This window comes from Phyllobates terribilis, unplaced genomic scaffold (genome assembly GCF_046119375.1).
Source record: "Phyllobates terribilis strain yellow unplaced genomic scaffold, ASM4611937v1 Scaffold_14__1_contigs__length_39327217, whole genome shotgun sequence".
Lineage (NCBI taxonomy): Eukaryota > Metazoa > Chordata > Amphibia > Anura > Dendrobatidae > Phyllobates > Phyllobates terribilis.
Window position 1 is genome coordinate 12,644,565 of NW_027362774.1, and position 25,449 is coordinate 12,670,013.

The 25,449-nt window shown below is 49.9% G+C and overlaps 1 protein-coding gene across 1 annotated transcript in view; it reads left to right on the forward strand.

Moving 5' to 3' along the window:
* The first annotated feature begins 16,944 nt into the window (after positions 1-16,944).
* Positions 16,945-25,449, forward strand: part of LONP2 (lon peptidase 2, peroxisomal) — a 48,771-nt gene continuing 40,266 nt past the window's right edge. The window contains exons 1-6 of the mRNA XM_073659678.1: positions 16,945-17,253; positions 23,086-23,320; positions 23,415-23,546; positions 24,202-24,324; positions 24,476-24,651; positions 24,738-24,832. Of these exons, the coding sequence (XP_073515779.1) occupies positions 17,021-17,253; positions 23,086-23,320; positions 23,415-23,546; positions 24,202-24,324; positions 24,476-24,651; positions 24,738-24,832 (994 nt within the window). The 5' untranslated portion in view covers positions 16,945-17,020. The remainder of the gene's footprint in view (positions 17,254-23,085; positions 23,321-23,414; positions 23,547-24,201; positions 24,325-24,475; positions 24,652-24,737; positions 24,833-25,449) is intronic.

Consider the following 25,449-nt stretch of genomic DNA (forward strand, 5'->3'; position numbering starts at 1 on the left):
AAATCTGTATGTAGTGTGCTCCCTCTAGTGGTGACTGTATAAATCTGTATGTAGTGCGATCCCTCTAGTGGTGGCTGTATAAATCTGTATGTAGTGAGCTCCCTCTAGTGGTGACTGTATAAATCTGTATGTAGTGAGCTCCCTCTAGTGGTGACTGTATAAATCTGTATGTAGTGTGCTCCCTTTAGTGGTGACTGTATAAATCTGTATGTAGTGAGCTCCCTCTAGTGGTGACTGTATAAATCTGTATGTAGTGAGCTCCCTCTAGTGGTGACTGTATAAATCTGTATGTAGTGAGCTCCCTCTAGTGGTGACTGTATAAATCTGTATGTAGTGTGCTCCCTTTAGTGGTGACTGTATAAATCTGTATGTAGTGAGCTCCCTCTAGTGGTGACTGTATAAATCTGTATGCAGTGAGCTCCCTCTAGTGGTGGCTGTATAAATCTGTATGTAGTGAGCTCCCTCTAGTGGTGACTGTATAAATCTGTATGTACTGAGCTCCCCCTAGTGGTGGCTGTATAAACCTGTATGCAGTGAGCTCCCTCTAGTGGTCGCTGTATATATCTGTATATAGTGAGCTCCCTCTAGTGGTGGCTGTATAAATCTGTATGTAGTGAGCTCCCTCTAGTGGTGACTGTATAAATCTGTATGTAGTGTGCTCTCTCTAGTGGTGGCAGTATAAATCTGTATGTAGTGAGCTCTTCTAGTGGTGGCTGTATAAATCTGTATGTAGTGTGCTCCCCCAAGAGGTGGATGTATACATCTGTATGTAGTGAGCTCCCTCTAGTGGTGGCAGTATAAATCTGTATGTAGTGTGCTCCTCCTAGTGGTGGCTGTATAAATCTGTATGTAGTGAGCTCCCTCTAGTGGTGGCTGTATAAATCTGTATGTAGTGAGCTCCCTCTAGAGGTGACTGTATAAATCTGTATGCTGTGAGCTCCCTCTAGTGGTGGCTGCATAAATCTGTATGTAGTAAGCTTCTCTAGTGGTGGCTGTATAAATCTGTATGTAGTGAGCTCCCTCTAGTGGTGACTGTATAAATCTGTATGTAGTAAGCTTCTCTAGTGGTGGCTGTATAAATCTGTATGTAGTGAGCTCCCTCTAGTGGTGACTGTATAAATCTGTATGTAGTGCGCTCCCCCTAGTGGTGGCTGTATAAATCTGTATGTAGTGAGCTCCCTCTAGTGGTGACTGTATAAATCTGTATGTAGTGAGCTCCCTCTAGTGGTGACTGTATAAATCTGTATGTAGTGAGCTCCCCCTAGTGGTGACTGTATAAATCTGTATGTAGTGAGCTAACTCTAGTGGTGACTGTATAAATCTGTATGTAGTGTGCTCCCTCTAGTGGTGACTGTATAAATCTGTATGTAGTGCGCTCCCTCTAGTGGTGGCTGTATAAATCTGTATGTAGTGAGCTCCCTCTAGTGGTGACTGTATAAATCTGTATGTAGTGAGCTCCCTCTAGTGGTGACTGTATAAATCTGTATGTAGTGTGCTCCCTTTAGTGGTGACTGTATAAATCTGTATGTAGTGAGCTCCCTCTAGTGGTGGCTGTATAAATCTGTATGTAGTGAGCTCCTTCTAGTGGTGACTGTATAAATCTGTATGTACTAAGCTCCCCCTAGTGGTGGCTGTATAAACCTGTATGCAGTGAGCTCCCTCTAGTGGTGGCTGTATATATCTGTATATAGTGAGCTCCCTCTAGTGGTGGCAGTATAAATCTGTATGTAGTGTGCTCCTCCTAGTGGTGGCTGTATAAATCTGTATGTAGTGAGCTCCCTCTAGTGGTGGCTGTATAAATCTGTATGTAGTGAGCTCCCTCTAGAGGTGACTGTATAAATCTGTATGCTGTGAGCTCCCTCTAGTGGTGGCTGTATAAATCTGTATGTAGTGAGCTCCCTCTAGTGGTGACTGTATAAATCTGTATGCAGTGAGCACCCCCTAGTAGTGGCTGTATAAATCTGTATGTAGTGAGCTCCCTCTAGTGGTGACTGTATAAATCTGTATGTAGTAAGCTTCTCTAGTGGTGGCTGTATAAATCTGTATGTAGTGAGCTCCCTCTAGTGGTGACTGTATAAATCTGTATGTAGTGCGCTCCCCCTAGTGGTGGCTGTATAAATCTGTATGTAGTGAGCTCCCTCTATTAGTGACTGTATAAATCTGTATGTAGTGAGCTCCCTCTAGTGGTGACTGTATAAATCTGTATGTAGTGAGCTCCCCCTAGTGGTGACTGTATAAATCTGTATGTAGTGAGCTCCCTCTAGTGGTGACTGTATAAATCTGAATGTAGTGTGCTCCCTCTAGTGGTGACTGTATAAATCTGTATGTAGTGCGCTCCCTCTAGTGGTGGCTGTATAAATCAGTATGTAGTGAGCTCCCTCTAGTGGTGACTGTATAAATCTGTATGTAGTGAGCTCCCTCTAGTGGTGACTGTATAAATCTGTATGTAGTGTGCTCCCTCTAGTGGTGACTGTATAAATCTGTATGTAGTGAGCTCCCTCTAGTGGTGGCTGTATAAATCTGTATGTAGTGAGCTCCGTCTAGTGGTGACTATATAAATCTGTATGTACTGAGCTCCCCCTAGTGGTGGCTGTATAAACCTGTATGCAGTGAGCTCCCTCTAGTGGTGGCTGTATATCTCTGTATATAGTGAGCTCCCTCTAGTGGTGGCTGTATAAATCTGTATGTAGTGAGCTCCCTCTAGTGGTGACTGTATAAATCTGTATGTAGTGAGCTCCCTCTAGTGGTGACTGTATAAATCTGTATGTAGTGAGCTCCCTCTAGTGGTGGCTGTATAAATCTGTATGTAGTGAGCTCCCTCTAGTGGTGACAGTATAAATCTGTAAGCAGTGAGCTCCCTCTAGAGGTGACTGTATAAATCTGTATGTAATGTGCTCCCTCTAGTGGTGGCTGTATAAATCTGTATGTAGTGAGCTCCCTCTAGTGGTGACTGTATAAATCTGTATGTAGTGTGCTCCCTCTAGTGGTGGCAGTATAAATCTGTATGTAGTGAGCTCTTCTAGTGGTGGCTGTATAAATCTGTATGTAGTGTGCTCCCCCAAGAGGTGAATGTATACATCTGTATGTAGTGAGCTCCCTCTAGTGGTGGCAGTATAAATCTGTATGTAGTGTGCTCCTCCTAGTGGTGGCTGTATAAATCTGTATGTAGTGAGCTCCCTCTAGTGGTGACTGTATAAATGTGTATGTAGTGTGCTCCCTCTAGTGGTGGCTGTATAAATCTGTATGTAGTGAGCTCCCTCTAGTGGTGACTGTATAAATCTGTATGTAGTGTGCTCCCTCTAGTGGTGGCAGTATAAGTCTGTATGTAGTGAGCTCTTCTAGTGGTGGCTGTATAAATCTGTATGTAGTGTGCTCCCCCAAGAGGTGAATGTATACATCTGTATGTAGTGAGCTCCCTCTAGTGGTGGCAGTATAAATCTGTATATAGTGTGCTTCTCCTAGTGGTGGCTGTATAAATCTGTATGTAGTGAGCTCCCTCTAGTGGTTGCTGTATAAATCTGTGTAGTGAGCTCCCTCTAGAGGTGACTGTATAAATCTGTATGCAGTGAGCTCACTCTAGTGGTGGCTGTATAAATCTGTATGTAGTGAGCTCCCTCTAGTGGTGACTGTATAAATCTGTATGCAGTGAGCTCCCCCTAGTAGTGGCTGTATACATCTGTATGTAGTGAGCTCCCTTTAGTGGCGACTGTATAAATCTGTATGTAGTAAGCTTCTCTAGTGGCGGCTGTATAAATCTGTATGTAGTGAGCTTCCTCTAGTGGTGACTGTATATATCTGTATGTAGTAAGCTTCTCTAGTGGTGGCTGTATAAATCTGTATGTAGTGAGCTCCCTCTAGTGGTGACTGTATAAATCTGTATGTAGTGCGCTCCCCCTAGTGGTGGCTGTATAAATCTGTATGTAGTGAGCTCACTCTAGTGGTGACTGTATAAATCTGTATGTAGTGAGCTCCCTCTAGTGGTGACTGTATAAATCTGTATGTAGTAAGCTCCCCCTAGTGGTGACTGTATAAATCTGTATGTAGTGAGTTCCCCCTAGTGGAGGCTGTATAATTCTGTATGTAGTGAGCTCCCCCTAGTGGAGGCTGTATCAATATGTATGTAGTGAGTTCTCCTAGTAGTGACTGTATAAATCTGTATGTAGTGACCTCCCTCTAGTGGTGACTGTATAAATCTGTAGGTAGTGTCCTCCCTCTAGTGGTGACTGTATAAATCTGTATGTTGTGAGCTCCCTCTAGTGGTGGCTGTATAAATCTGTATGTAGTGAGCTACTTCTAGTGGTGACTGTATAAATCTGTATGTACTAAGCTCCCCCTAGTGGTGGCTGTATAAACCTGTATGCAGTGAGCTCCCTCTAGTGGTGGCTGTATATATCTGTATATAGTGAGCTCCCTCTAGTGGTGGCAGTATAAATCTGTATGTAGTGTGCTCCTCCTAGTGGTGGCTGTATAAATCTGTATGTAGTGAGCTCCCTCTAGTGGTGGCTGTATAAATCTGTATGTAGTGAGCTCCCTCTAGAGGTGACTGTATAAATCTATATGCTGTGAGCTCCCTCTAGTGGTGGCTGTATAAATCTGTATGTAGTGAGCTCCCTCTAGTGGTGACTGTATAAATCTGTATGCAGTGAGCACCCCCTAGTAGTGGCTGTATAAATCTGTATGTAGTGAGCTCCCTCTAGTGGTGACTGTATAAATCTGTATGTAGTAAGCTTCTCTAGTGGTGGCTGTATAAATCTGTATGTAGTGAGCTCCCTCTAGTGGTGACTATATAAATCTGTATGTAGTGCGCTCCCCCTAGTGGTGGCTGTATAAATCTGTATGTAGTGAGCTCCCTCTAGTAGTGACTGTATAAATCTGTATGTAGTGAGCTCCCTCTAGTGGTGACTGTATAAATCTGTATGTAGTGAGCTCCCCCTAGTGGTGACTGTATAAATCTGTATGTAGTGAGCTCCCTCTAGTGGTGACTGTATAAATCTGAATGTAGTGTGCTCCCTCTAGTGGTGACTGTATAAATCTGTATGTAGTGCGCTACCTCTAGTGGTGGCTGTATAAATCAGTATGTAGTGAGCTCCCTCTAGTGGTGACTGTATAAATCTGTATGTAGTGAGCTCCCTCTAGTGGTGACTGTATAAATCTGTATGTAGTGTGCTCCCTCTAGTGGTGACTGTATAAATCTGTATGTAGTGAGCTCCCTCTAGTGGTGGCTGTATAAATCTGTATGTAGTGAGCTCCGTCTAGTGGTGACTATATAAATCTGTATGTACTGAGCTCCCCCTAGTGGTGGCTGTATAAACCTGTATGCAGTGAGCTCCCTCTAGTGGTGGCTGTATATATCTGTATATAGTGAGCTCCCTCTAGTGGTGGCTGTATAAATCTGTATGTAGTGAGCTCCCTCTAGTGGTGACTGTATAAATCTGTATGTAGTGAGCTCCCTCTAGTGGTGACTGTATAAATCTGTATGTAGTGAGCTCCCTCTAGTGGTGGCTGTATAAATCTGTATGTAGTGAGCTCCCTCTAGTGGTGACAGTATAAATCTGTAAGCAGTGAGCTCCCTCTAGAGGTGACTGTATAAATCTGTATGTAATGTGCTCCCTCTAGTGGTGGCTGTATAAATCTGTATGTAGTGAGCTCCCTCTAGTGGTGACTGTATAAATCTGTATGTAGTGTGCTCCCTCTAGTGGTGGCAGTATAAATCTGTATGTAGTGAGCTCTTCTAGTGGTGGCTGTATAAATCTGTATGTAGTGTGCTCCCCCAAGAGGTGAATGTATACATCTGTATGTAGTGAGCTCCCTCTAGTGGTGGCAGTATAAATCTGTATGTAGTGTGCTCCTCCTAGTGGTGGCTGTATAAATCTGTATGTAGTGAGCTCCCTCTAGTGGTGGCTGTATAAATCTGTGTGTAGTGAGCTCCCTCTAGAGGTGACTGTATAAATCTGTATGCAGTGAGCTCACTCTAGTGGTGGCTGTATAAATCTGTATGTAGTGAGCTCCCTCTAGTGGTGACTGTATAAATCTGTATGCAGTGAGCTCCCCCTAGTAGTGGCTGTATAAATCTGTATGTAGTGAGCTCCCTCTAGTGGCGACTGTATAAATCTGTATGTAGTAAGCTTCTCTAGTGGCGGCTGTATAAATCTGTATGTAGTGAGCTTCCTCTAGTGTTGACTGTATATATCTGTATGTAGTAAGCTTCTCTAGTGGTGGCTGTATAAATCTGTATGTAGTGAGCTCCCTCTAGTGGTGACTGTATAAATCTGTATGTAGTGCGCTCCCCCTAGTGGTGGCTGTATAAATCTGTATGTAGTGAGCTCCCTCTAGTGGTGACTGTATAAATCTGTATGTAGTGAGCTCCCTCTAGTGGTGACTGTATAAATCTGTATGTAGTGAGCTCCCCCTAGTGGTGACTGTATAAATCTGTATGTAGTGAGTTCCCCCTAGTGGAGGCTGTATAATTCTGTATGTAGTGAGCTCCCCCTAGTGGAGGCTGTATCAATATGTATGTAGTGAGTTCTCCTAGTAGTGACTGTATAAATCTGTATGTAGTGACCTCCCTCTAGTGGTGACTGTATAAATCTGTATGTAGTGTCCTCCCTCTAGTGGTGACTGTATAAATCTGTATGTTGTGAGCTCCCTCTAGTGGTGACTGTACAAATCTGTATGTAGTGAGCTCCCTCTAGTGGTGGCTGTATAAATCTGTATGTAGTGTGCTCCCTCTAGTGGTGGCTGTATAAATCTGTATGTAGTGAGCTCCCTCTAGTGGTGACAGTATAAATCTGTATTTAGTGTGCTCCCTCTAGTGGTGACAGTATAAATCTGTATGTAGTGAGCTCCCTCTAGAGGTGACTGTATAAATCTATATGTAGTGAGCTTCCTCTAGTGGTGACTGTATAAATCTGTATGTAGTGTGCTCCCTCTAGTAGTGGCTGTATAAATCTGTATGTAGTGAGCTCCCTCTAGTGGTGACTGTATAAATCTGTATGTAGTGTGCTACCTCTAGTGGTGGCTGTATAAATCTGTATGTAGTGTGCTCCCCCAAGAGGTGGATGTATACATCTGTATGTAGTGAGCTCCCTCTAGTCGTGGCTGTATAAATCTGTATGTAGTGAGCTCCCTCTAGTGGTGGCTGTATAAATCTATCTGTAGTGAGCTCCCTCTAGTGGTGGCAGTATAAATCTGTATGTAGTGTGCTCCTCCTAGTGGTGGCTGTATAAATCTGTATGTAGTGAGCTCCCTATAGTGGTGGCTGTATAAATCTGTATGTAGTGAGCTCCCTCTAGAGGTGACTGTATAAATCTGTATGCAGTGAGCTCCCCCTAGTAGTGGCTGTATAAATCTGTATGTAGTGTGCTCCCTCTAGTGGTGACTGTATAAATCTGTATGTAGTGAGCTCCCTCTAGTGGTGACTGTATAAATCTGTATGTAGTGTGCTCCCTCTAGTGGTGACTGTATAAATCTGTATGTAGTAAGCTTCTCTAGTGGTGGCTGTATAAATCTGTATGTATTGAGCTCCCTCTAGTGGTGACTGTATAAATCTGTATGTAGTAAGCTTCTCTAGTGGTGGCTGTATAAATCTGTATGTAGTGAGCTCCCTCTAGTGGTGACTGTATAAATCTGTATGTAGTGCGCTCCCCCTAGTGGTGGCTGTATAAATCTGTATGTAGTGAGCTCCCTCTAGTGGGGACTGTATAAATCTGAATGTAGTGAGCTCCCTCTAGTGGTGACTGTATAAATCTGTATGTAGTGAGCTCCCCCTAGTGGTGACTGTATAAATCTGTATGTAGTGAGCTCCCTCTAGTGGTGACTGTATAAATCTGTATGTAGTGTGCTCCCTCTAGTGGTGACTGTATAAATCTGTATGTAGTGTGTTCCCTCTAGTGGTGGCTGTATAAATCTGTATGTAGTGAGCTCCCTCTAGTGGTGACTGTATAAATCTGTATGTAGTGAGCTCCCTCTAGTGGTGACTGTATAAATCTGTATGTAGTGTGCTCCCTCTAGTGGTAACTGTATAAATCTGTATGTAGTGAGCTCCCTCTAGTGGTGGCTGTATAAATCTGTATGTAGTGACCTCCCTCTAGTGGTGACTGTATAAATCTGTCTGTAGTGAGCTCCCTCTAGTGGTGACTGTACAAATCTGTATGTAGTGAGCTCCCTCTAGTGGTGGCTGTATAAATCTGTATGTAGTGAGCTCCCTCTAGTGGTACCTGTATAAATATGTATGTAGTGAGCTCCCTTTAGTGGTGACTGTATAGATCTGTATGTAGTGAGCTCCCTCTAGTGGTGACTGTATAAATCTGTATGTAGTGAGCTCACTCTAGTGGTGGCTGTATAAATCTGTATGTAGTGAGCTCCCTCTAGTGGTGACAGTATAAATCTGTATGTAGTGAGCTCCCTCTAGAGGTGACTGTATAAATCTGTATGTAGTGAGCTCCCTCTAGTGGTGACTGTATAAATATGTATGTAATGTGCTCCCTCTAGTTGTGGCTGTAAAAATCTGTATGTAGTGAGCTCCCTCTAGTGGTGACTGTATAAATCTGTATGTAGTGTGCTCCCTCTAGTGGTGACAGTATAAATCTGTATGTAGTGAGCTCCCTCTAGAGGTGACTGTATAAATCTATATGTAGTGAGATCCCTCTAGTGGTGACTGTATAAATCTGTATGTAGTGTGCTCCCTCTAGTGGTGGCTGTATAAATCTGTATGTAGTGAGCTCCCTCTAGTGGTGACTGTATAAATCTGTATGTAGTGTGCTCCCTCTAGTGGTGGCAGTATAAATCTGTATGTAGTGAGCTCTTCTAGTGGTGGCTGTATAAATCTGTATGTAGTGTGCTCCCCCAAGAGGTGGATGTATACATCTGTATGTAGTGAGCTCCCTCTAGTCGTGGCTGTATAAATCTGTATGTAGTGAGCTCCCTCTAGTGGTGGCTGTATAAATCTATATGTAGTGTGCTCCCTCTAGTGGTGACTGTATAAATCTGTATGTAGTGAGCTCCCTCTAGTGGTGGCTGTATAAATCTGTATGTAGTGAGCTCCCTCTAGTGGTGACTGTATAAATCTGTATGTAGTGAGCTCCCTCTAGTAGTGGCTGTATAAATCTGTATGTAGTGAGCTCCCTCTAGTGGTGGCTGTATAAATCTATATGTAGTGTGCTCCCTCTAGTGGTGACTGTATAAATCTGTATGTAGTGAGCTCCCTCTAGTGGTGACTGTATAAATCTGTATGTAGTGTGCTCCCTCTAGTGGTGGCTGTATAAATCTGTATGTAGTGAGCTCCCTCTAGTGGTGACTGTATAAATCTGTATGTAGTGAGCTCCCTCTAGTCGTGGCTGTATAAATCTGTATGTAGTGAGCTCCCTCTAGTGGTGGCTGTATAAATCTATATGTAGTGTGCTCCCTCTAGTGGTGACTGTATAAATCTGTATGTAGTGAGCTCCCTCTAGTGGTGGCTGTATAAATCTGTATGTAGTGAGCTCCCTCTAGTGGTGACTGTATAAATCTGTATGTAGTGAGCTCCCTCTAGTGGTGACAGTATAAATCTGTATGTAGTGAGCTCCCTCTAGTAGTGGCTGTATAAATCTGTATGTAGTGAGCTCCCTCTAGTGGTGGCTGTATAAATCTATATGTAGTGTGCTCCCTCTAGTGGTGACTGTATAAATCTGTATGTAGTGAGCTCCCTCTAGTGGTGACTGTATAAATCTGTATGTAGTGTGCTCCCTCTAGTGGTGGCTGTATAAATCTGTATGTAGTGAGCTCCCTCTAGTGGTGACTGTATAAATCTGTATGTAGTGAGCTCCCTCTAGTGGTGACTGTATAAATCTGTATGTAGTGAGCTCCCTCTAGAGGTGACTGTATAAATCTATATGTAGTGAGATCCCTCTAGTGGTGACTGTATAAATCTGTATGTAGTGTGCTCCCTCTAGTGGTGGCTGTATAAATCTGTATGTAGTGAGCTCCCTCTAGTGGTGACTGTATAAATCTGTATGTAGTGAGCTCCCTCTAGTGGTGACAGTATAAATCTGTATGTAGTGAGCTCCCTCTAGTGGTGGCTGTATAAATCTGTATGTAGTGAGCTCCCTCTAGTGGTGGCTGTATAAATCTATATGTAGTGCGCTCCCTCTAGTGGTGACTGTATAAATCTGTATGTAGTGTGCTCCCTCTAGTGGTGGCTGTATAAATCTGTATGTAGTGAGCTCCCTCTAGTGGTGACTGTATAAATCTGTATGTAGTCAGCTCCCTCTAGTGGTGACAGTATAAATCTGTATGTAGTGCGCTCCCTCTAGAGGTGACTGTATAAATCTATATGTAGTGAGCTCCCTCTAGTGGTGACTGTATAAATCTGTATGTAGTGTGCTCCCTCTAGTGGTGGCTGTATAAATCTGTATGTAGTGAGCTCCCTCTAGTGGTGACTGTATAAATCTGTATGTAGTGTGCTCCCTCTAGTGGTGGCAGTATAAATCTGTATGTAGTGAGCTCTTCTAGTGGTGGCTGTATAAATCTGTATGTAGTGTGCTCCCCCAAGAGGTGGATGTATATATCTGTATGTAGTGAGCTCCCTCTAGTGGTCGCAGTATAAATCTGTATGTAGTGTGCTCCTCCTAGTGGTGGCTGTATAAATCTGTATGTAGTGAGCTCCCTCTAGTGGTGGCTGTATAAATCTGTATGTAGTGAGCTCCCTCTAGAGGTGACTGTATAAATCTGTATGTAGTGAGCTCCCCCTAGTAGTGGCTGTATAAATCTGTATGTAGTGAGCTCCCTCTAGTGGTGACTGTATAAATCTGTATGTAGTAAGCTTCTCTAGTGGTGGCTGTATAAATCTGTATGTAGTGAGCTCCCTCTAGTGGTGACTGTATAAATCTGTATGTAGTAAGCTTCTCTAGTGGTGGCTGTATAAATCTGTATGTAGTGAGCTCCCTCTAGTGGTGACTGTATAAATCTGTATGTAGTGCGCTCCCCCTAGTGGTGGCTGTATAGATCTGTATGTAGTGAGCTCCCTCTAGTGGTGACTGTATAAATCTGTATGTAGTGAGCTCCCTCTAGTGGTGACTGTATAAATCTGTATGTAGTGAGCTCCCCCTAGTGGTGACTTTATAAATCTGTATGTAGTGAGCTCCCTCTAGTGGTGACTGTATAAATCTGTATGTAGTGTGCTCCCTCTAGTGGTGACTGTATAAATCTGTATGTAGTGCGCTCCCTCTAGTGGTGGCTGTATAAATCTGTATGAGGTGAGCTCCCTCTAGTGGTGACTGTATAAATCTGTATGTAGTGAGCTCCCTCTAGTGGTGACTGTATAAATCTGTATGTAGTGTGCTCCCTTTAGTGGTGACTGTATAAATCTGTATGTAGTGAGCTCCCTCTAGTGGTGGCTGTATAAATCTGTATGTAGTGTGCTCCTCCTAGTGGTGGCTGTATAAATCTGTATGTAGTGAGCTCCCTCTAGTGGTGGCTGTATAAATCTGTATGTAGTGAGCTCCCTCTAGAGGTGACTGTATAAATCTGTATGCTGTGAGCTCCCTCTATTGGTGGCTGTATAAATCTGTATGTAGTGAGCTCCCTCTAGTAGTGACTGTATAAATCTGTATGTAGTAAGCTTCTCTAGTAGCGGCTGTATAAATCTGTATGTAGTGAGCTCCCTCTAGTGGTGACTGTATAAATCTGTATGTAGTGCGCTCCCCCTAGTGGTGGCTGTATAAATCTGTATGTAGTGAGCTCCCTCTAGTGGTGACTGTATAAATCTGTATGTAGTGAGCTCCCTCTAGTGGTGACTGTATAAATCTGTATGTAGTGAGCTCCCCCTAGTGGTGACTGTATAAATCTGTATGTAGTGAGTTCCCCCTAGTGGAGGCTGTATAATTCTGTATGTAGTGAGCTCCCCCTAGTGGAGGCTGTATCAATATGTATGTAGTGAGTTCTCCTAGTGGTGACTGTATAAATCTGTATGTAGTGACCTCCCTCTAGTGGTGACTGTATAAATCTGTATGTAGTGACCTCCCTCTAGTGGTGACTGAATAAATCTGTATGTAGTGACCTCCCTCTAGTGGTGACTGTATAAATCTGTATGTATTGAGCTCCCTCTAGTGGTGACTGTACAAATCTGTATGTAGTGAGCTCCCTCTAGTGGTGGCTGTATAAATCTGTATGTAGTGAGCTCCCTCTAGTGGTACCTGTATAAATCTGTATGTAGTGAGCTCCCTCTAGAGGTGACTGTATAGATCTGTATGTAGTGAGCTCCCTCTAGTGGTGACTGTATAAATCTGTATGTAGTGAGCTCCCTCTAGTGGTGGCTGTATAAATCTGTATGTAGTGAGCTCCCTCTAGTGGTGACAGTATAAATCTGTATGTAGTGAGCTCCCTCTAGAGGTGACTGTATAAATCTGTATGTAGTGAGCTCCCTCTAGTGGTGGCTGTATAAATCTATATGTAGTGAGCTCCCTCTAGTGGTGACTGTATAAATCTGTATGTAGTGTGCTCCCTCTAGTGGTGGCTGTATAAATCTGTATGTAGTGAGCTCCCTCTAGTGGTGACTGTATAAATCTGTATGTAGTGAGCTCCCTCTAGTGGTGACAGTATAAATCTGTATGTAGTGAGCTCCCTGTAGTGGTGACTGTATAAATCTGTATGTAGTGTGCTCCCTCTAGTGGTGGCTGTATAAATCTGTATGTAGTGAGCTCCCTCTAGTGGTGACTGTATAAATCTGTATGTAGTGTGCTCCCTCTAGTGGTGGCAGTATAAATCTGTATGTAGTGAGCTCTTCTAGTGGTGGCTGTATAAATCTGTATGTAGTGTGCTCCCCCAAGAGGTGGATGTATACATCTGTATGTAGTGAGCTCCCTCTAGTGGTGGCAGTATAAATCTGTATGTAGTGTGCTCCTCCTAGTGGTGGCTGTATAAATCTGTATGTAGTGAGCTCCCTCTAGTGGTGGCTGTATAAATCTGTATGTAGTGAGCTCCCTCTAGAGGTGACTGTATAAATCTGTATGCATTGAGCTCCCCCTAGTAGTGGCTGTATAAATCTGTATGTAGTGAGCTCCCTCTAGTGGTGACTGTATAAATCTGTATGTAGTAAGCTTCTCTAGTGGTGGCTGTATAAATCTGTATGTAGTGAGCTCCCTCTAGTGGTGACTTTATAAATCTGTATGTAGTAAGCTTCTCTAGTGGTGGCTGTATAAATCTGTATGTAGTGAGCTCCCTCTAGTGGTGACTGTATAAATCTGTATGTAGTGCGCTCCCCCTAGTGGTGGCTGTATAAATCTGTATGTAGTGAGCTCCCCCTAGCGGTGGCTGTATAAATCTGTATGTAGTGAGCTCCCTCTAGAGGTGGCTGTATAAATCTGTATGTAGTGCGCTCCCTCTAGTGGTGGCTGTATAAATCTGTATGTAGTGAGCTCCCTCTAGTGGTGGCTGTATAAATTTGTACGTCGTGAACTCTTTAATTATAAAAATACAAAACTTACAATAAATAAATATCAAAATCCAAACCCCAGTAAAAGCAAAAGTCCGAGTCCAGCATTACCCCACCCCCACCCCCGTCCAGTTAAAGCAACCCCCCAAAAAACTCTTTCTTCTCGTTTCTCAGAGAAGCTTACTCCTTCCATCTTTCTCTCTTATGCTGTTTTCTGTCCTTTACTCTTGTCATCACTTTTTCTTGATCCTTCCAGATCTCCTCCTCACCCAAAGAGAAGAAACATTTTATAAATAATCTGCATGTAGTGAGCTCCCTCTAGTGGTGGCTGTATGAATTTTTATGCAATGAGCTCCCCCTAGAGGTGGTTGGTTGTATTTACTCCAGAATTTTGGATGTATTTGTCCCCATAGTTGTCCCTTTTTTGGAATTTTGCTGCCTCAGTTTCTTGGCAAAGATCAGGAGACAAGATGGGAGAAAGATAATCTGATCGATTGATTTTAGACTGAAAGGTGAAACATTACGGAGCGGAGAGGGGGCAGCGCGGAGAGGGGGCAGCGCGCAGAGGGGGCAGCGCGCAGAGGGGGCAGCGCGGAGAGGGGGCAGCGCGGAGAGGAGGCAGCGCGGAGAGGGGGCAGCGCGCAGAGGGGGCAGCGCGCAGAGGAGGCAGCGCGGAGAGGGGGCAGCGCGGAGAGGGGGCAGCGCGCAGAGGGGGCAGCGCGGAGAGTGGGCAGCGCGGAGAGGGGGCAGCGCGGAGAGGGGGCAGCGCGGAGAGGGGGCAGCGAGCAGAGGGGGCAGCGCGGAGAGGAGGCAGCGCGGAGAGGGGGCAGCGCGCAGAGGGGGCAGCGCGCAGAGGGAGCAGCGCAGAGAGGGGGCAGCGAGCAGAGGGGGCAGCGCGGAGAGGGGGCAGCGCGGAGAGGGGGCAGCGCGCAGAGGGGGCAGCGCGGAAAGGGGGCAGTGCGCAGAGGGGGCAGCGCGCAGAGGGGGCAGCGCGGAGAGGGGGCAGCGCGCAGAGGGGGCAGCGCGCAGAGGGGGCAGCGCGGAGAGGAGGCAGCGCAGAGAGGGGGCAGCGCGGAGAGGGGGCAGCGAGCAGAGGGGGCAGCGCGGAGAGGAGGCAGCGCGGAGAGGGGGCAGCGCGGAGAGGGGGCAGCGCGCAGAGGGGGCAGCGCGGAGAGGGGGCAGCGCGCAGAGGGGGCAGCGTGGAGCGGGGGCAGCGTGGAGCGGGGGCAGCGCGCAGAGGGGGCAGCGTGGAGCGGGGGCAGCATGGAGCGGGGGTAGCGCGCAGGGGGGGCAGCGCGGAGAGGGGGCAGCGCAGAGAGGGGGCAGTGCTGAGAGGGGGCAGCGCGGCTCCTTATGCTGCATGTGTTCTCCGCTTGTGCACATGATTTTCCTAGGTTTTGGTGAAGGTCCTGAGCTCGCCATCCGTCTCCTTACCCTTCATGGTCACAGCTGAGACTTCTGCGGGATCCACTTTAGCAGTAAGTGATTAGAGCGTCAGTAACGAGCGGAGCTTCTGCGAGAGTCCATGATCAGCCGCCGGCTCAAGAGACTCTTCATCTGATGCTGATTGCCGCGGACGCGCTGCGACTCCTCATCTAACACAAGTAATACATTAAGGGGGACTCATCAGGAAGGGATTCAGCCTGGCTTCACATTGATGTTTTTGTGTAAGAAACGTTTCCATTTTTGTAGCAGTTTTTTTTTTTTTTGACTTTTGAAGAGTTTTTGAAAACTTTTGGAAAAGTTTATTTTTCCTGAAAAGTTTATTTTTTTTGCAGCCTTTTGCCTAATTTGGGAGTTTTTTCCATCGGGATCCGTTCTGAAAAAAATGACATGCAGTTTTTTATTCCACTATTTATTCAATTATTAATATTTTATTATACATATATATTTTTTTTTACAATATTTAACTTTTTATTATTATTAATTTTTTATTTGCTTTTTTTTTTTTTATTTCCACTATTTAATTTAAAAAAATGGTTTAAAAAAAAAACTCTACATATGATCAACTAAGTGAATTTCCTACAGAAATAAATAAGGATGAGTTTTCCAAGTTTTTTTTTATGAGGATTTGGCTGTTTTGCTTTTTATAAAATCAGATCTACACCAAAATCCTCCTCAAAAACTGCTTGAAAAACTCACCCTGTACTTTTCTATGGGAAATCCACTTTGCTGTTCATATGTTCAATCTTTTGAGTGTTTTTTTTTATTATTCCGGAAGAGAAAAACATCCAAGTGTGTGTCACTTCAAGTTATATTCACGCTTCCGCTCCAAAATCTTGTTCAAAACTCTTGGAAAAACTCTTCCAATTCCATTTTATAGGAGGCTTTTTTCTAGCATTTTTTTTCCCCTGAAGAAGTAAAAACACTTTTTACAAGCGGATCCTGAAGGAAATTTCTACAAACCAGGCAGCGTCCAATCAAAAGGCTGCAGAGAATCAGAGTCAGAAGAGTCTTTTTGCAGAGTTTTCGGAGCAGAAACGGAGCAAAATCTCCAGGATTTGGAGAGTTTCTGCTCCTAAACCTCCTCAATGTGCACATACCCCAAAACAAAAAAAACAAAGGAAACAAAAAAAACTCCCCCAGGTTATGTGCACACAGAGTTTTTTTTGTAAGGGTTTTTTTGAAACAATAACTCCAACTTGTCCTCGAAAACTTGGAGGTTCTGCTCAGTTTTCTGCTCCAAAAAGACTCAGTGTGCACATACCCCAAAGAAAGAAAAACTCTTCCAAAAACTCTGCAAAACAGGAGCGTTTCCTGGAGCAGTTAATGCATGATTTTTATCTAAAAAAAAACTCATCTCCTTAGGGCATGTGCACACTAAGACTTTTTGCAACGTTTTCTTAGCAGAAACTGAGCAGAATTCTTTGAGGATTTTTTTGGGAGATTTTTTGAGGAGGATTTGGAGAGTTTCTGCTCCAAAACCTTCTCAAAAAGCTCGGTGTGAACACGGTCTTAAGTGGATCCTGATGGAATCTGCTCCAAATTAGGCACCGTCCAATCAAAACGTTGGAAATTACATTAGAAAAATAAAAACTCTTGAAAAATAAAAAAATAAAAAATCTCCACACGGCCGTACGATTTGTTGTTTTGTTCTTTTTTCAGGTTTTTTTTCCAGCGAGAAACCGCTTAGACGCCGCGGCGATGGTGACCGAAGCATCTGAAGGGTTAAGCGTCCCAGATCGGACTTACCTCTGATCCCAGACGTCGCGGCAGAGTGTCAGCTCTTGTGCTCGCCTCATTATTTATAGAATTTAGTGCTGACAACATTCAGACGCTGAAAATCCCCTCGTATGGCGTCATTTTACCTCAGGAAACCTTTTTGTCACTCAGTACACTAGCCAAGAGGCCATGCTGGAAATTGTAATCCCCCAATTGTTAATAAAGCTGGTTATTGTTCACACTTACTGCGATAATTTCTGTCATGGCCGCAGGTCTGTGATGTGACGGATTTTTCCTCAGAGGCTGCAGTTCCCACAGCGGCCACTAGATGTCAGCGCGCAGTTATGTTTCACCGTGCGAGAGCTGAGGTTGTTTGCCCGCTGTCCTCTCGCCGTACTTGTAGTCCGGAACTTGCCCTTTGCCCGCAGTTGTCCCCTGACACCGCGGATCATGGCGACTAGCGGCTCCATCCAGATCCCCCGCCGCCTGCCGCTGCTACTCACCCGGGACGGAGTGCTGCTGCCGGGCTCCAGCATGCGGTGCAGCGTGGACACTCCCGGGAACACCGAGCTGGTGCGGAGCCGCCTGCTGCGCGGAACCTCCCTGAAGAGCACGATCATCGGGGTCATCCCCAACACCAGGGACCCGGCCACCGACAGCGAGCAGCTGCCTGCCCTGCACAGGTGCGGGATCGGCCGGGCACGGGGTGGCCAGAAGTCTGCAGTGCTGGGTGTCAGGAGCTGTACAAGCAGGGGGGGATGGGGGGTGTCAGGAGCCGTACAAGCAGGGGGGGGGGGGTGGTGTCAGGAGCCGTACAAGCAGGGGGGGGATGGGGGGTGTCAGGAGCCGTACAAGCAGGGGGGGGATGGGGGGTGTCAGGAGCCGTACAAGCGGGGGGGGGGGGGGGTGTCAGGAGCCGTACAAGCAGGGGGGGGATGGGGGGTGTCAGGAGCCGTACAAGCAGGGGGGGGGGGGGGGTGTCAGGAGCCGTACAAGCAGGGGGGGGGGTGTCAGGAGCCGTACAAGCAGGGGGGGGGGGGGGGTGGTGTCAGGAGCCGTACAAGCAGGGGGGGGGGGTGTCAGGAGCCGTACAAGCAGGGGGGGGGGGGGGTGGTGTCAGGAGCCGTACAAGCAGGGGGGGGGGGTGGTGTCAGGAGCCGTACAAGCAGGGGGGGGGGGTGTCAGGAGCCGTACAAGCAGGGGGTGGGTGTCAGGAGCCGTACAAGCAGGGGGGGGGGTGTCAGGAGCCGTACAAGCAGGGGAGGGGGGTGTCAGGAGCCGTACAAGCAGGGGGGGGGGATGTCAGGAGCCGTACAAGCAGGGGGGGGGGTGTCAGGAGCCGTACAAGCAGGGGGGGGGGGTGTCAGGAGCCGTACAAGCAGGGGGGGGGGTGTCAGGAGCCGTACAAGCAGGGGGGGGTGTCAGGAGCCGTACAAGCAGGGGGGGGGGATGTCAGGAGCCGTACAAGCAGGGGGGGATGTCAGGAGCCGTACAAGCAGGGGAGGGGGGGGTGTCAGGAGCCGTACAAGCAGGGGAGGGGGGGGTGTCAGGAGCCGTACAAGCAGGGGGGGGGGGGTGTCAGGAGCCGTACAAGCAGGGGGGGGGGATGTCAGGAGCCGTACAAGCAGGGGGGGGGTGTCAGGAGCCGTACAAGCAGGGGAGGGGGGGATGTCAGGAGCCGTACAAGCAGGGGAGGGGGGGATGTCAGCAGCTGTACAAGCAGGGGGGGGATGTCAGCAGCTGTACAAGCAGGGGGGGGGGGGATGTCAGGAGCCGTACAAGCAGGGGGGGGGGGTGTCAGGAGCTGTACAATTTTGGGGGGGGGGGAGGATGTCAGGAGCTGTACAAGCAGGGGAGGGGGGATGTCAGGAGCCGTACAAGCAGGGGGGGGGGGGATGTCAGGAGCCGTACAAGCAGGGGGGGGATGTCAGGAGCTGTACAAGCAGGGGAGGGATGTCAGGAGCCGTACAAGCAAGGGGGGGATGTCAGGAGCCGTACAAGAGGGGGGGGGGGTGTCAGGAGCCGTACAAGAGGGGGGGGGTGTCAGGAGCCGTACAAGCAGGGGGGGGGATGTCAGGAGCCGTACAAGCAGGGGGGGGATGTCAGGAGCCGTACAAGCAGGGGGGGGGTGTCAGGAGCCGTACAAGCAGGGGGGGGGGGTGTCAGGAGCCGTACAAGCAGGGGAGGGGGGGGTGTCAGGAGCCGTACAAGCAGGGGAGGGGGGGGTGTCAGGAGCCGTACAAGCAGGGGAGGGGGGGGTGTCAGGAGCCGTACAAGCAGGGGAGGGGGGGGTGTCAGGAGCCGTACAAGCAGGGGAGGGGGGGGTGGTCAGGAGCTGTACAAGCAGGGGGGGGGGATGTCAGGAGCCGTACAAGCAGGGGGGGGGTGTCAGGAGCCGCACAAGCAGGGGGGGGGGTGTCAGGAGCCGTACAAGCAGGGGGGGGATGTCAGGAGCCGTACAAGCAGGGTGGGGGGGATGTCGGGAGCCGTACAAGCAGGGGGGGGATGTCAGGAGCTGTACAAGCAGGGGGGGGGGTGTCAGGAGCTGTACAACCAGGGGGGGGGGATGTCAGGAGCCGTACAAGCAGGGGGGGGGGGATGTCAGGAGCCGTACAAGCAGGGGGGGGGGGTGTCAGGAGCCGTACAAGCAGGGGGGGGGGATGTCAGGAGCCGTACAAGCAGGGGGGGGGGATGTCAGGAGCCGTACAAGCAGGGGGGGGGATGTCAGGAGCCGTACAAGCAGGGGGGGGGGGATGTCAGGAGCTGTACAGGCAGGGGTTCGGATGTCAGGAGCTGTACAAGCAGGGGAGGGGGGGTGTCAGGAGCCGTACAAGCGGGGGGGGGGGGTGTCAGGAGCCGTACAAGCAGGGGGGGGTGGGGATGTCAGGAGCCGTACAAGCAGGGGGGGGATGTCAGGAGCCGTACAAGCAGGGGGGGGGGATGTCAGGAGCCGTACAAGCAGGGGGGGGGGATGTCAGGAGCCGTACAAGCGGGGGGGGGGATGCCAGGAGCCGTACAAGCAGGGGGGGGGATGTCAGGAGCTGTACAAGCAGGGGAGGGGGGGTGTCAGGAGCCGTACAAGCAGGGGGGGGGGTGTCAGGAGCCGTACAAGCAGGGGGGGGTGTCAGGAGCCGTACAAGCGGGGGGGGGGGATGTCAGGAGCCGTACAAGCGGGGGGGGGGTTTTCAGGAGCTGTACAAGCAGGGGGGGGGATGTCAGGAGCCGTACAAGCAGGGGGGGGTGTCGGGAGCTGTGCAAGCGGGGGTGTTGTTGAGAGCTGTACAAGCTGGGGGGTTGTCCTCTGTGGGGATACATTGTGGGCCCCCCCCCGTGTCTCATCTGTGGGGATTCGTTGTCGTACCCCCGTGTCTCCTCTGTGGGGATACGTTGTCCGTCCCCCCGTGTCTCCTCTGTGGGGAGGATACGTTGTCCGTCCCCCCGTGTCTCCTCTGTGGGGAGGATACGTTGTCCGTCCCCCCGTGTCTCCTCTGTGGGGAGGATACGTTGTCCGTCCCCCCGTGTCTCCTCTGTGGGGAGGATACGTTGTCCGTCCCCCCGTGTCTCCTCTGTGGGGAGGATACGTTGTCCGTCCCCCCGTGTCTCCTCTGTGGGGAGGATACGTTGTCCGTCCCCCCGTGTCTCCTCTGTGGGGAGGATACGTTGTCCGTCCCCCCGTGTCTCCTCTGTGGGGAGGATACGTTGTCCGTCCCCCCGTGTCTCCTCTGTGGGGAGGATACGTTGTCCGTCCCCCCGTGTCTCCTCTGTGGGGAGGATACGTTGTCCGTCCCCCCGTGTCTCCTCTGTGGGGAGGATACGTTGTCCGTCCCCCCGTGTCTCCTCTGTGGGGAGGATACGTTGTCCGTCCCCCCGTGTCTCCTCTGTGGGGAGGATACGTTGTCCGTCCCCCCGTGTCTCCTCTGTGGGGAGGATACGTTGTCCGTCCCCCCGTGTCTCCTCTGTGGGGAGGATACGTTGTCCGTCCCCCCGTGTCTCCTCTGTGGGGAGGATACGTTGTCCGTCCCCCCGTGTCTCCTCTGTGGGGAGGATACGTTGTCCGTCCCCCCGTGTCTCCTCTGTGGGGAGGATACGTTGTCCGTCCCCCCGTGTCTCCTCTGTGGGGAGGATACGTTGTCCGTCCCCCCGTGTCTCCTCTGTGGGGAGGATACGTTGTCCGTCCCCCCGTGTCTCCTCTGTGGGGAGGATACGTTGTCCGTCCCCCCGTGTCTCCTCTGTGGGGAGGATACGTTGTCCGTCCCCCCGTGTCTCCTCTGTGGGGAGGATACGTTGTCCGTCCCCCCGTGTCTCCTCTGTGGGGAGGATACGTTGTCCGTCCCCCCGTGTCTCCTCTGTGGGGAGGATACGTTGTCCGTCCCCCCGTGTCTCCTCTGTGGGGAGGATACGTTGTCCGTCCCCCCGTGTCTCCTCTGTGGGGAGGATACGTTGTCCGTCCCCCCGTGTCTCCTCTGTGGGGAGGATACGTTGTCCGTCCCCCCGTGTCTCCTCTGTGGGGAGGATACGTTGTCGTTGTCCGTCCCCCCGTGTCTCCTCTGTGGGGAGGATACGTTGTCGTCGTCCCCCCCCCCCCCCCGTGTCTTCTCTGTGGGGATACGTTGCCCCCCCCCCCCCCACCCTGTGTCTCCTCTGTGGGGATACGTTGTTCCCCCCCCCCCCCCGTGTCTCCACTGTGAGGATACGTTGTCGTCGCCCCCCCCCCGTGTCTCCTCTGTGGGGATACGTTGTCGTCGTCCCCCCGCGTCTCCACTGTGGGGATACGTTGTCGTCGCCCCCCCCCCCCCGTGTCTCCTCTGTGGGGATACGTTGTCGTCGTCCCCCCGCGTCTCCTCTGTGGGGAGGATAAGTTGTCCGTCCCCCCGTGTCTCCTCTGTGGGGAGGATACATTGTCGTCCCCCCCCCCCCCCCCCCCCCCGTGTCTTCTCTGTGGGGATATGTTGCCCCCCCCACCCTGTGTCTCCTCTGTGGGGATACGTTGTTCCCCCCCCCCCCCCCCCCCCCGTGTCTCCTCTGTGGGGATACGTTGTCCCCCCCCCCCCCCCCCGTGTCTCCTCTGTGGGGATACGTTGTTCCCCCCCCCCCCCGTGTCTCCACTGTGAGGATACGTTGTCGTCGCCCCCCCCCCCGTGTCTCCTCTGTGGGGATACGTTGTCGTCGTCCCCCCGCGTCTCCACTGTGGGGATACGTTGTCGTCGCCCCCCCCCCCGTGTCTCCTCTGTGGGGATACGTTGTCGTCGTCCCCCCGCGTCTCTGTGGGGATACGTTGTCGTCGTCCCCCCGCGTCTCCACTGTGGGGATACGTTGTCGTCGTCCCCCCGCGTCTCCACTGTGGGGATACGTTGTCGTCGTCCCCCCGCGTCTCCACTGTGGGGATACGTTGTCGTCGTCCCCCCGCGTCTCCACTGTGGGGATACGTTGTCGTCGTCCCCCCGCGTCTCCACTGTGGGGATACGTTGTCGTCGTCCCCCCGCGTCTACACTGTGGGGATGCGTTGTCGTCGTCCCCCCGCGTCTCCACTGTGGGGATGCGTTGTCTTCGTCCCCCCGCGTCTCCACTGTGGGGATGCGTTGTCATCGTCCCCCCGCCTCTCCACTGTGGGGATGCGTTGTCGTCGTCCCCCCGCCTCTCCACTGTGGGGATGCGTTGTCGTCGTCCCCCCGCCTCTCCACTGTGGGGATGCGTTGTCGCCGTCCCCCCGCCTCTCCACTGTGGGGATACGTTGTCGTCGTCCCCCCGCGTCTCCACTGTGGGGATACGTTGTCGCCCCCCCCCCGCCTCTCCACTGTGGCGTTGTCGTCGTCCCCCCGCGTCTCCACTGTGGGGATACGTTGTCGCCGTCCCCCCGCCTCTCCACTGTGGGGATACGTTGTCGTCGTCTCCACTGTGGGGATACGTTGTCGTCACCCCCCCCCCCCCGCCTCTCCACTGTGGGGATACGTTGTCGTCGTCCCCCCGCGTCTCCACTGTGGGGATACGTTGTCGCCGTCCCCCCGCCTCTCCACTGTGGGGATACGCTGTCGCCGTCCCCCCGACTCTCCACTGTGGGGATACGTTGCGCCGTCCCCCCCTCGTATCTCCGCTCCGCAGCCTTTGGACTGTTTACATCACAGACTCGGAGGTGAAGGTCGGTCAATCGCTGAATGTTTTGGAACTTTGTACGATAAGTTATTGCTGGAGATAATTCTCAGAGATAAAGGACCCTTCTGCTCCATTATTTGCCAGGGAGCAGAGTGCTGCCGAGAAAATCGAATAATCACTGGGTCTGTGATGGAAGGGGAACACAAAGGATTAGCAGATATGGGTAGGAAGGGAAATCCAGGGGTTAGGGGGTCTGAGCTGTAGGGAGAGCCCAGGGATCAGGGGTCTGTGCTGTAGGGGAAGCCCATGTGTCAGCGCATCTGTGCTGTAGGGGAAGCCCATGTGTCAGCACGTCTGTGCTGTAGGGGGGAGCCCGGGGGTCAGCGGCCCCTCTTCCATGTATTTTCTATTCTCTCCCCCTGTAGGATCGGGACCGCCGCCTTGGCCGTGCAGGTCGTTGGCAGTAACTGGCCGAAGCCGCACTACACCTTGTTGGTGACGGGTCTGTGCCGCTTCCAGATCGTGGAGGTCCTGAAGGAGCGGCCGTACCCGGTGGCCGAGGTGGAGCAGCTGGACCGGCTGGAGGAGCTGAGCGGTACGGCCGAGTTTCAGGAGGCGCTGGGGCAGCTGTCGGAGCAGTTCTACAAGTACGCGGTGCAGGTGGGTGCCGGGGGGACGCGGCCGCTGCCTTCATCCTCGTCACCCTGCTTTTCCCAGGATCGGATTCTGACTTTTTCTGTTTTTCCCCTTTAAGCTGGTGGAGATGTTGGACGGCTCGGTGCCGGCCGTCGCCAAACTCAAGAGACTGCTGAACAATCTGCCCAAGGAGTTTCTGCCGGACGTCCTGACGTCCATCATACGAACCAGCAACGAGGAGAAGCTGCAGGTCGGGACACGTTCTCATATATATTCTGGACTATCGGATGCCGGATGAGTGGAATTGTGACCGATGTGTCTTTATTACACTGGTATAACCAATGAGGACGATGCGGCAGAGCTCCTCAACTCTACAACCATGTATCCAATCTGCAACATTGTGACAAAAAGCTGCTGTGCGAAAACTTGGTGAAAAGTTCTGCAACTTTCTAACAATTCTTCTCCGATTTCAAGATCTCTGCTTGCTGTCATGAATGAAACTGTTCATCCAGAACTTCCAAGACTGACCTTGAAGAAGTCCTAGCCGAGTCCTTCGTTACTATGTATCCGCGCCGGTGACTTGTGTCCATCTCACAGAGGATTGTCTGCACTGGGTACAATTGTAGCAAACCCTCAGCTGTGAGAACGATCAGGTTCATGTGGATTTTCTGCCTCTTGATGTTCTCTGTAAGTGACAGCAAGCGTGAGATATTGAAAATAAGGAGTTAAAACACCCTTACCAAAGTTGCCAAACTTCTCCTTGTATCGGCCGATCCAACATTTTTAATTAAATCCAATTGCAAAACTGATTTTTAGCGCCCCCTATTCCTGCCCATGGGGACGGCAGCCACCGGGCGCCACCGGGCGCCCGGCTATAATAACTTTATCAACTTTTCTTTTTGCAGATTCTTGACGCCGTTGAACTGGAAGAAAGATTTAAAGTGACGATCCCTCTCCTGCTGCGTCAGATCGAGGGGTTAAAACTGCTCCACAAAACACGAAACCCCAAACTGGATGATGAAAAGAGGGTGAATAACTCGGGGAGAGGGGCAGGAGCGGGATGGGACACTGATACACTGTGACAGAGCCAGCTGCGAGTCAGCAGGGCAGGTGTTAGAGATCAGAAGTGTTTCCATTCACTGATGGCAGTCACTGACCGTCCCCCACCATTATCTTCAGATCGTTGCAATCCGTCCCCTGAGGAAGCTCGGTGGAGGAGCGACGAAACCGCATTCACTGGAGAGCACAGACGACGATGACGAGGAGTCAGACGACATCATCTTATTGGAGAAGAAGGTCAAGTCGTGCAGCATGCCGGAGCCGGCCCTGAAGGTGTGCACAAAGGAGATGAAGAGGTGAGGATGGGAGACCCCCCCCCCATATAATGTCACTCCTCCCCCATCACTGGCCTCTTATTATATTCATAATTACCATCTACCAGGCTAAAGAAAATGCCGCAATCCATGCCGGAGTACGCGCTGACCAGGAACTATCTGGAGCTAATGTCCGAACTGCCCTGGAGCAAAAGTAGCAGAGGTGAGAGCCATAGTGTTTGACTGCCCCGATATACAAGAATATAACTACTATAATACTGCTCCTATGTACAAGAATATAACTACTATAATACTGCCCCCAATATACAAGAATATAACTACTATAATACTGCCCCCTATGTACAAGAATATAACTACTATAATACTGCTCCTATGTACAAGAATATAACTACTATAATACTGCCCCTATGTACAAGAATATAACTACTATAATACTGCCCCCGATATACAACAATATAACTACTATAATACTGCCCCCTATGTACAAGAATATAACTACTATAATACTGCCCCCGATATACAAGAATATAACTACTATAATACTGCCCCCTATGTACAAGAATATAACTACTATAATACTGCCCCCTATGTACAAGAATATAACTACTATAATACTGCCCCCTATGTACAAGAATATAACTACTATAATACTGCCCCTATGTACAAGAATATAACTACTATAATACTGCCCCTATGTATAAGAATATAACTACTATAATACTGCTCCTATGTACAGGAATATAACTACTATAATAGTGCCCCCTATGTACAAGAATATAACTACTATAATACTGCCCCCGATATACAAGAATATAACTA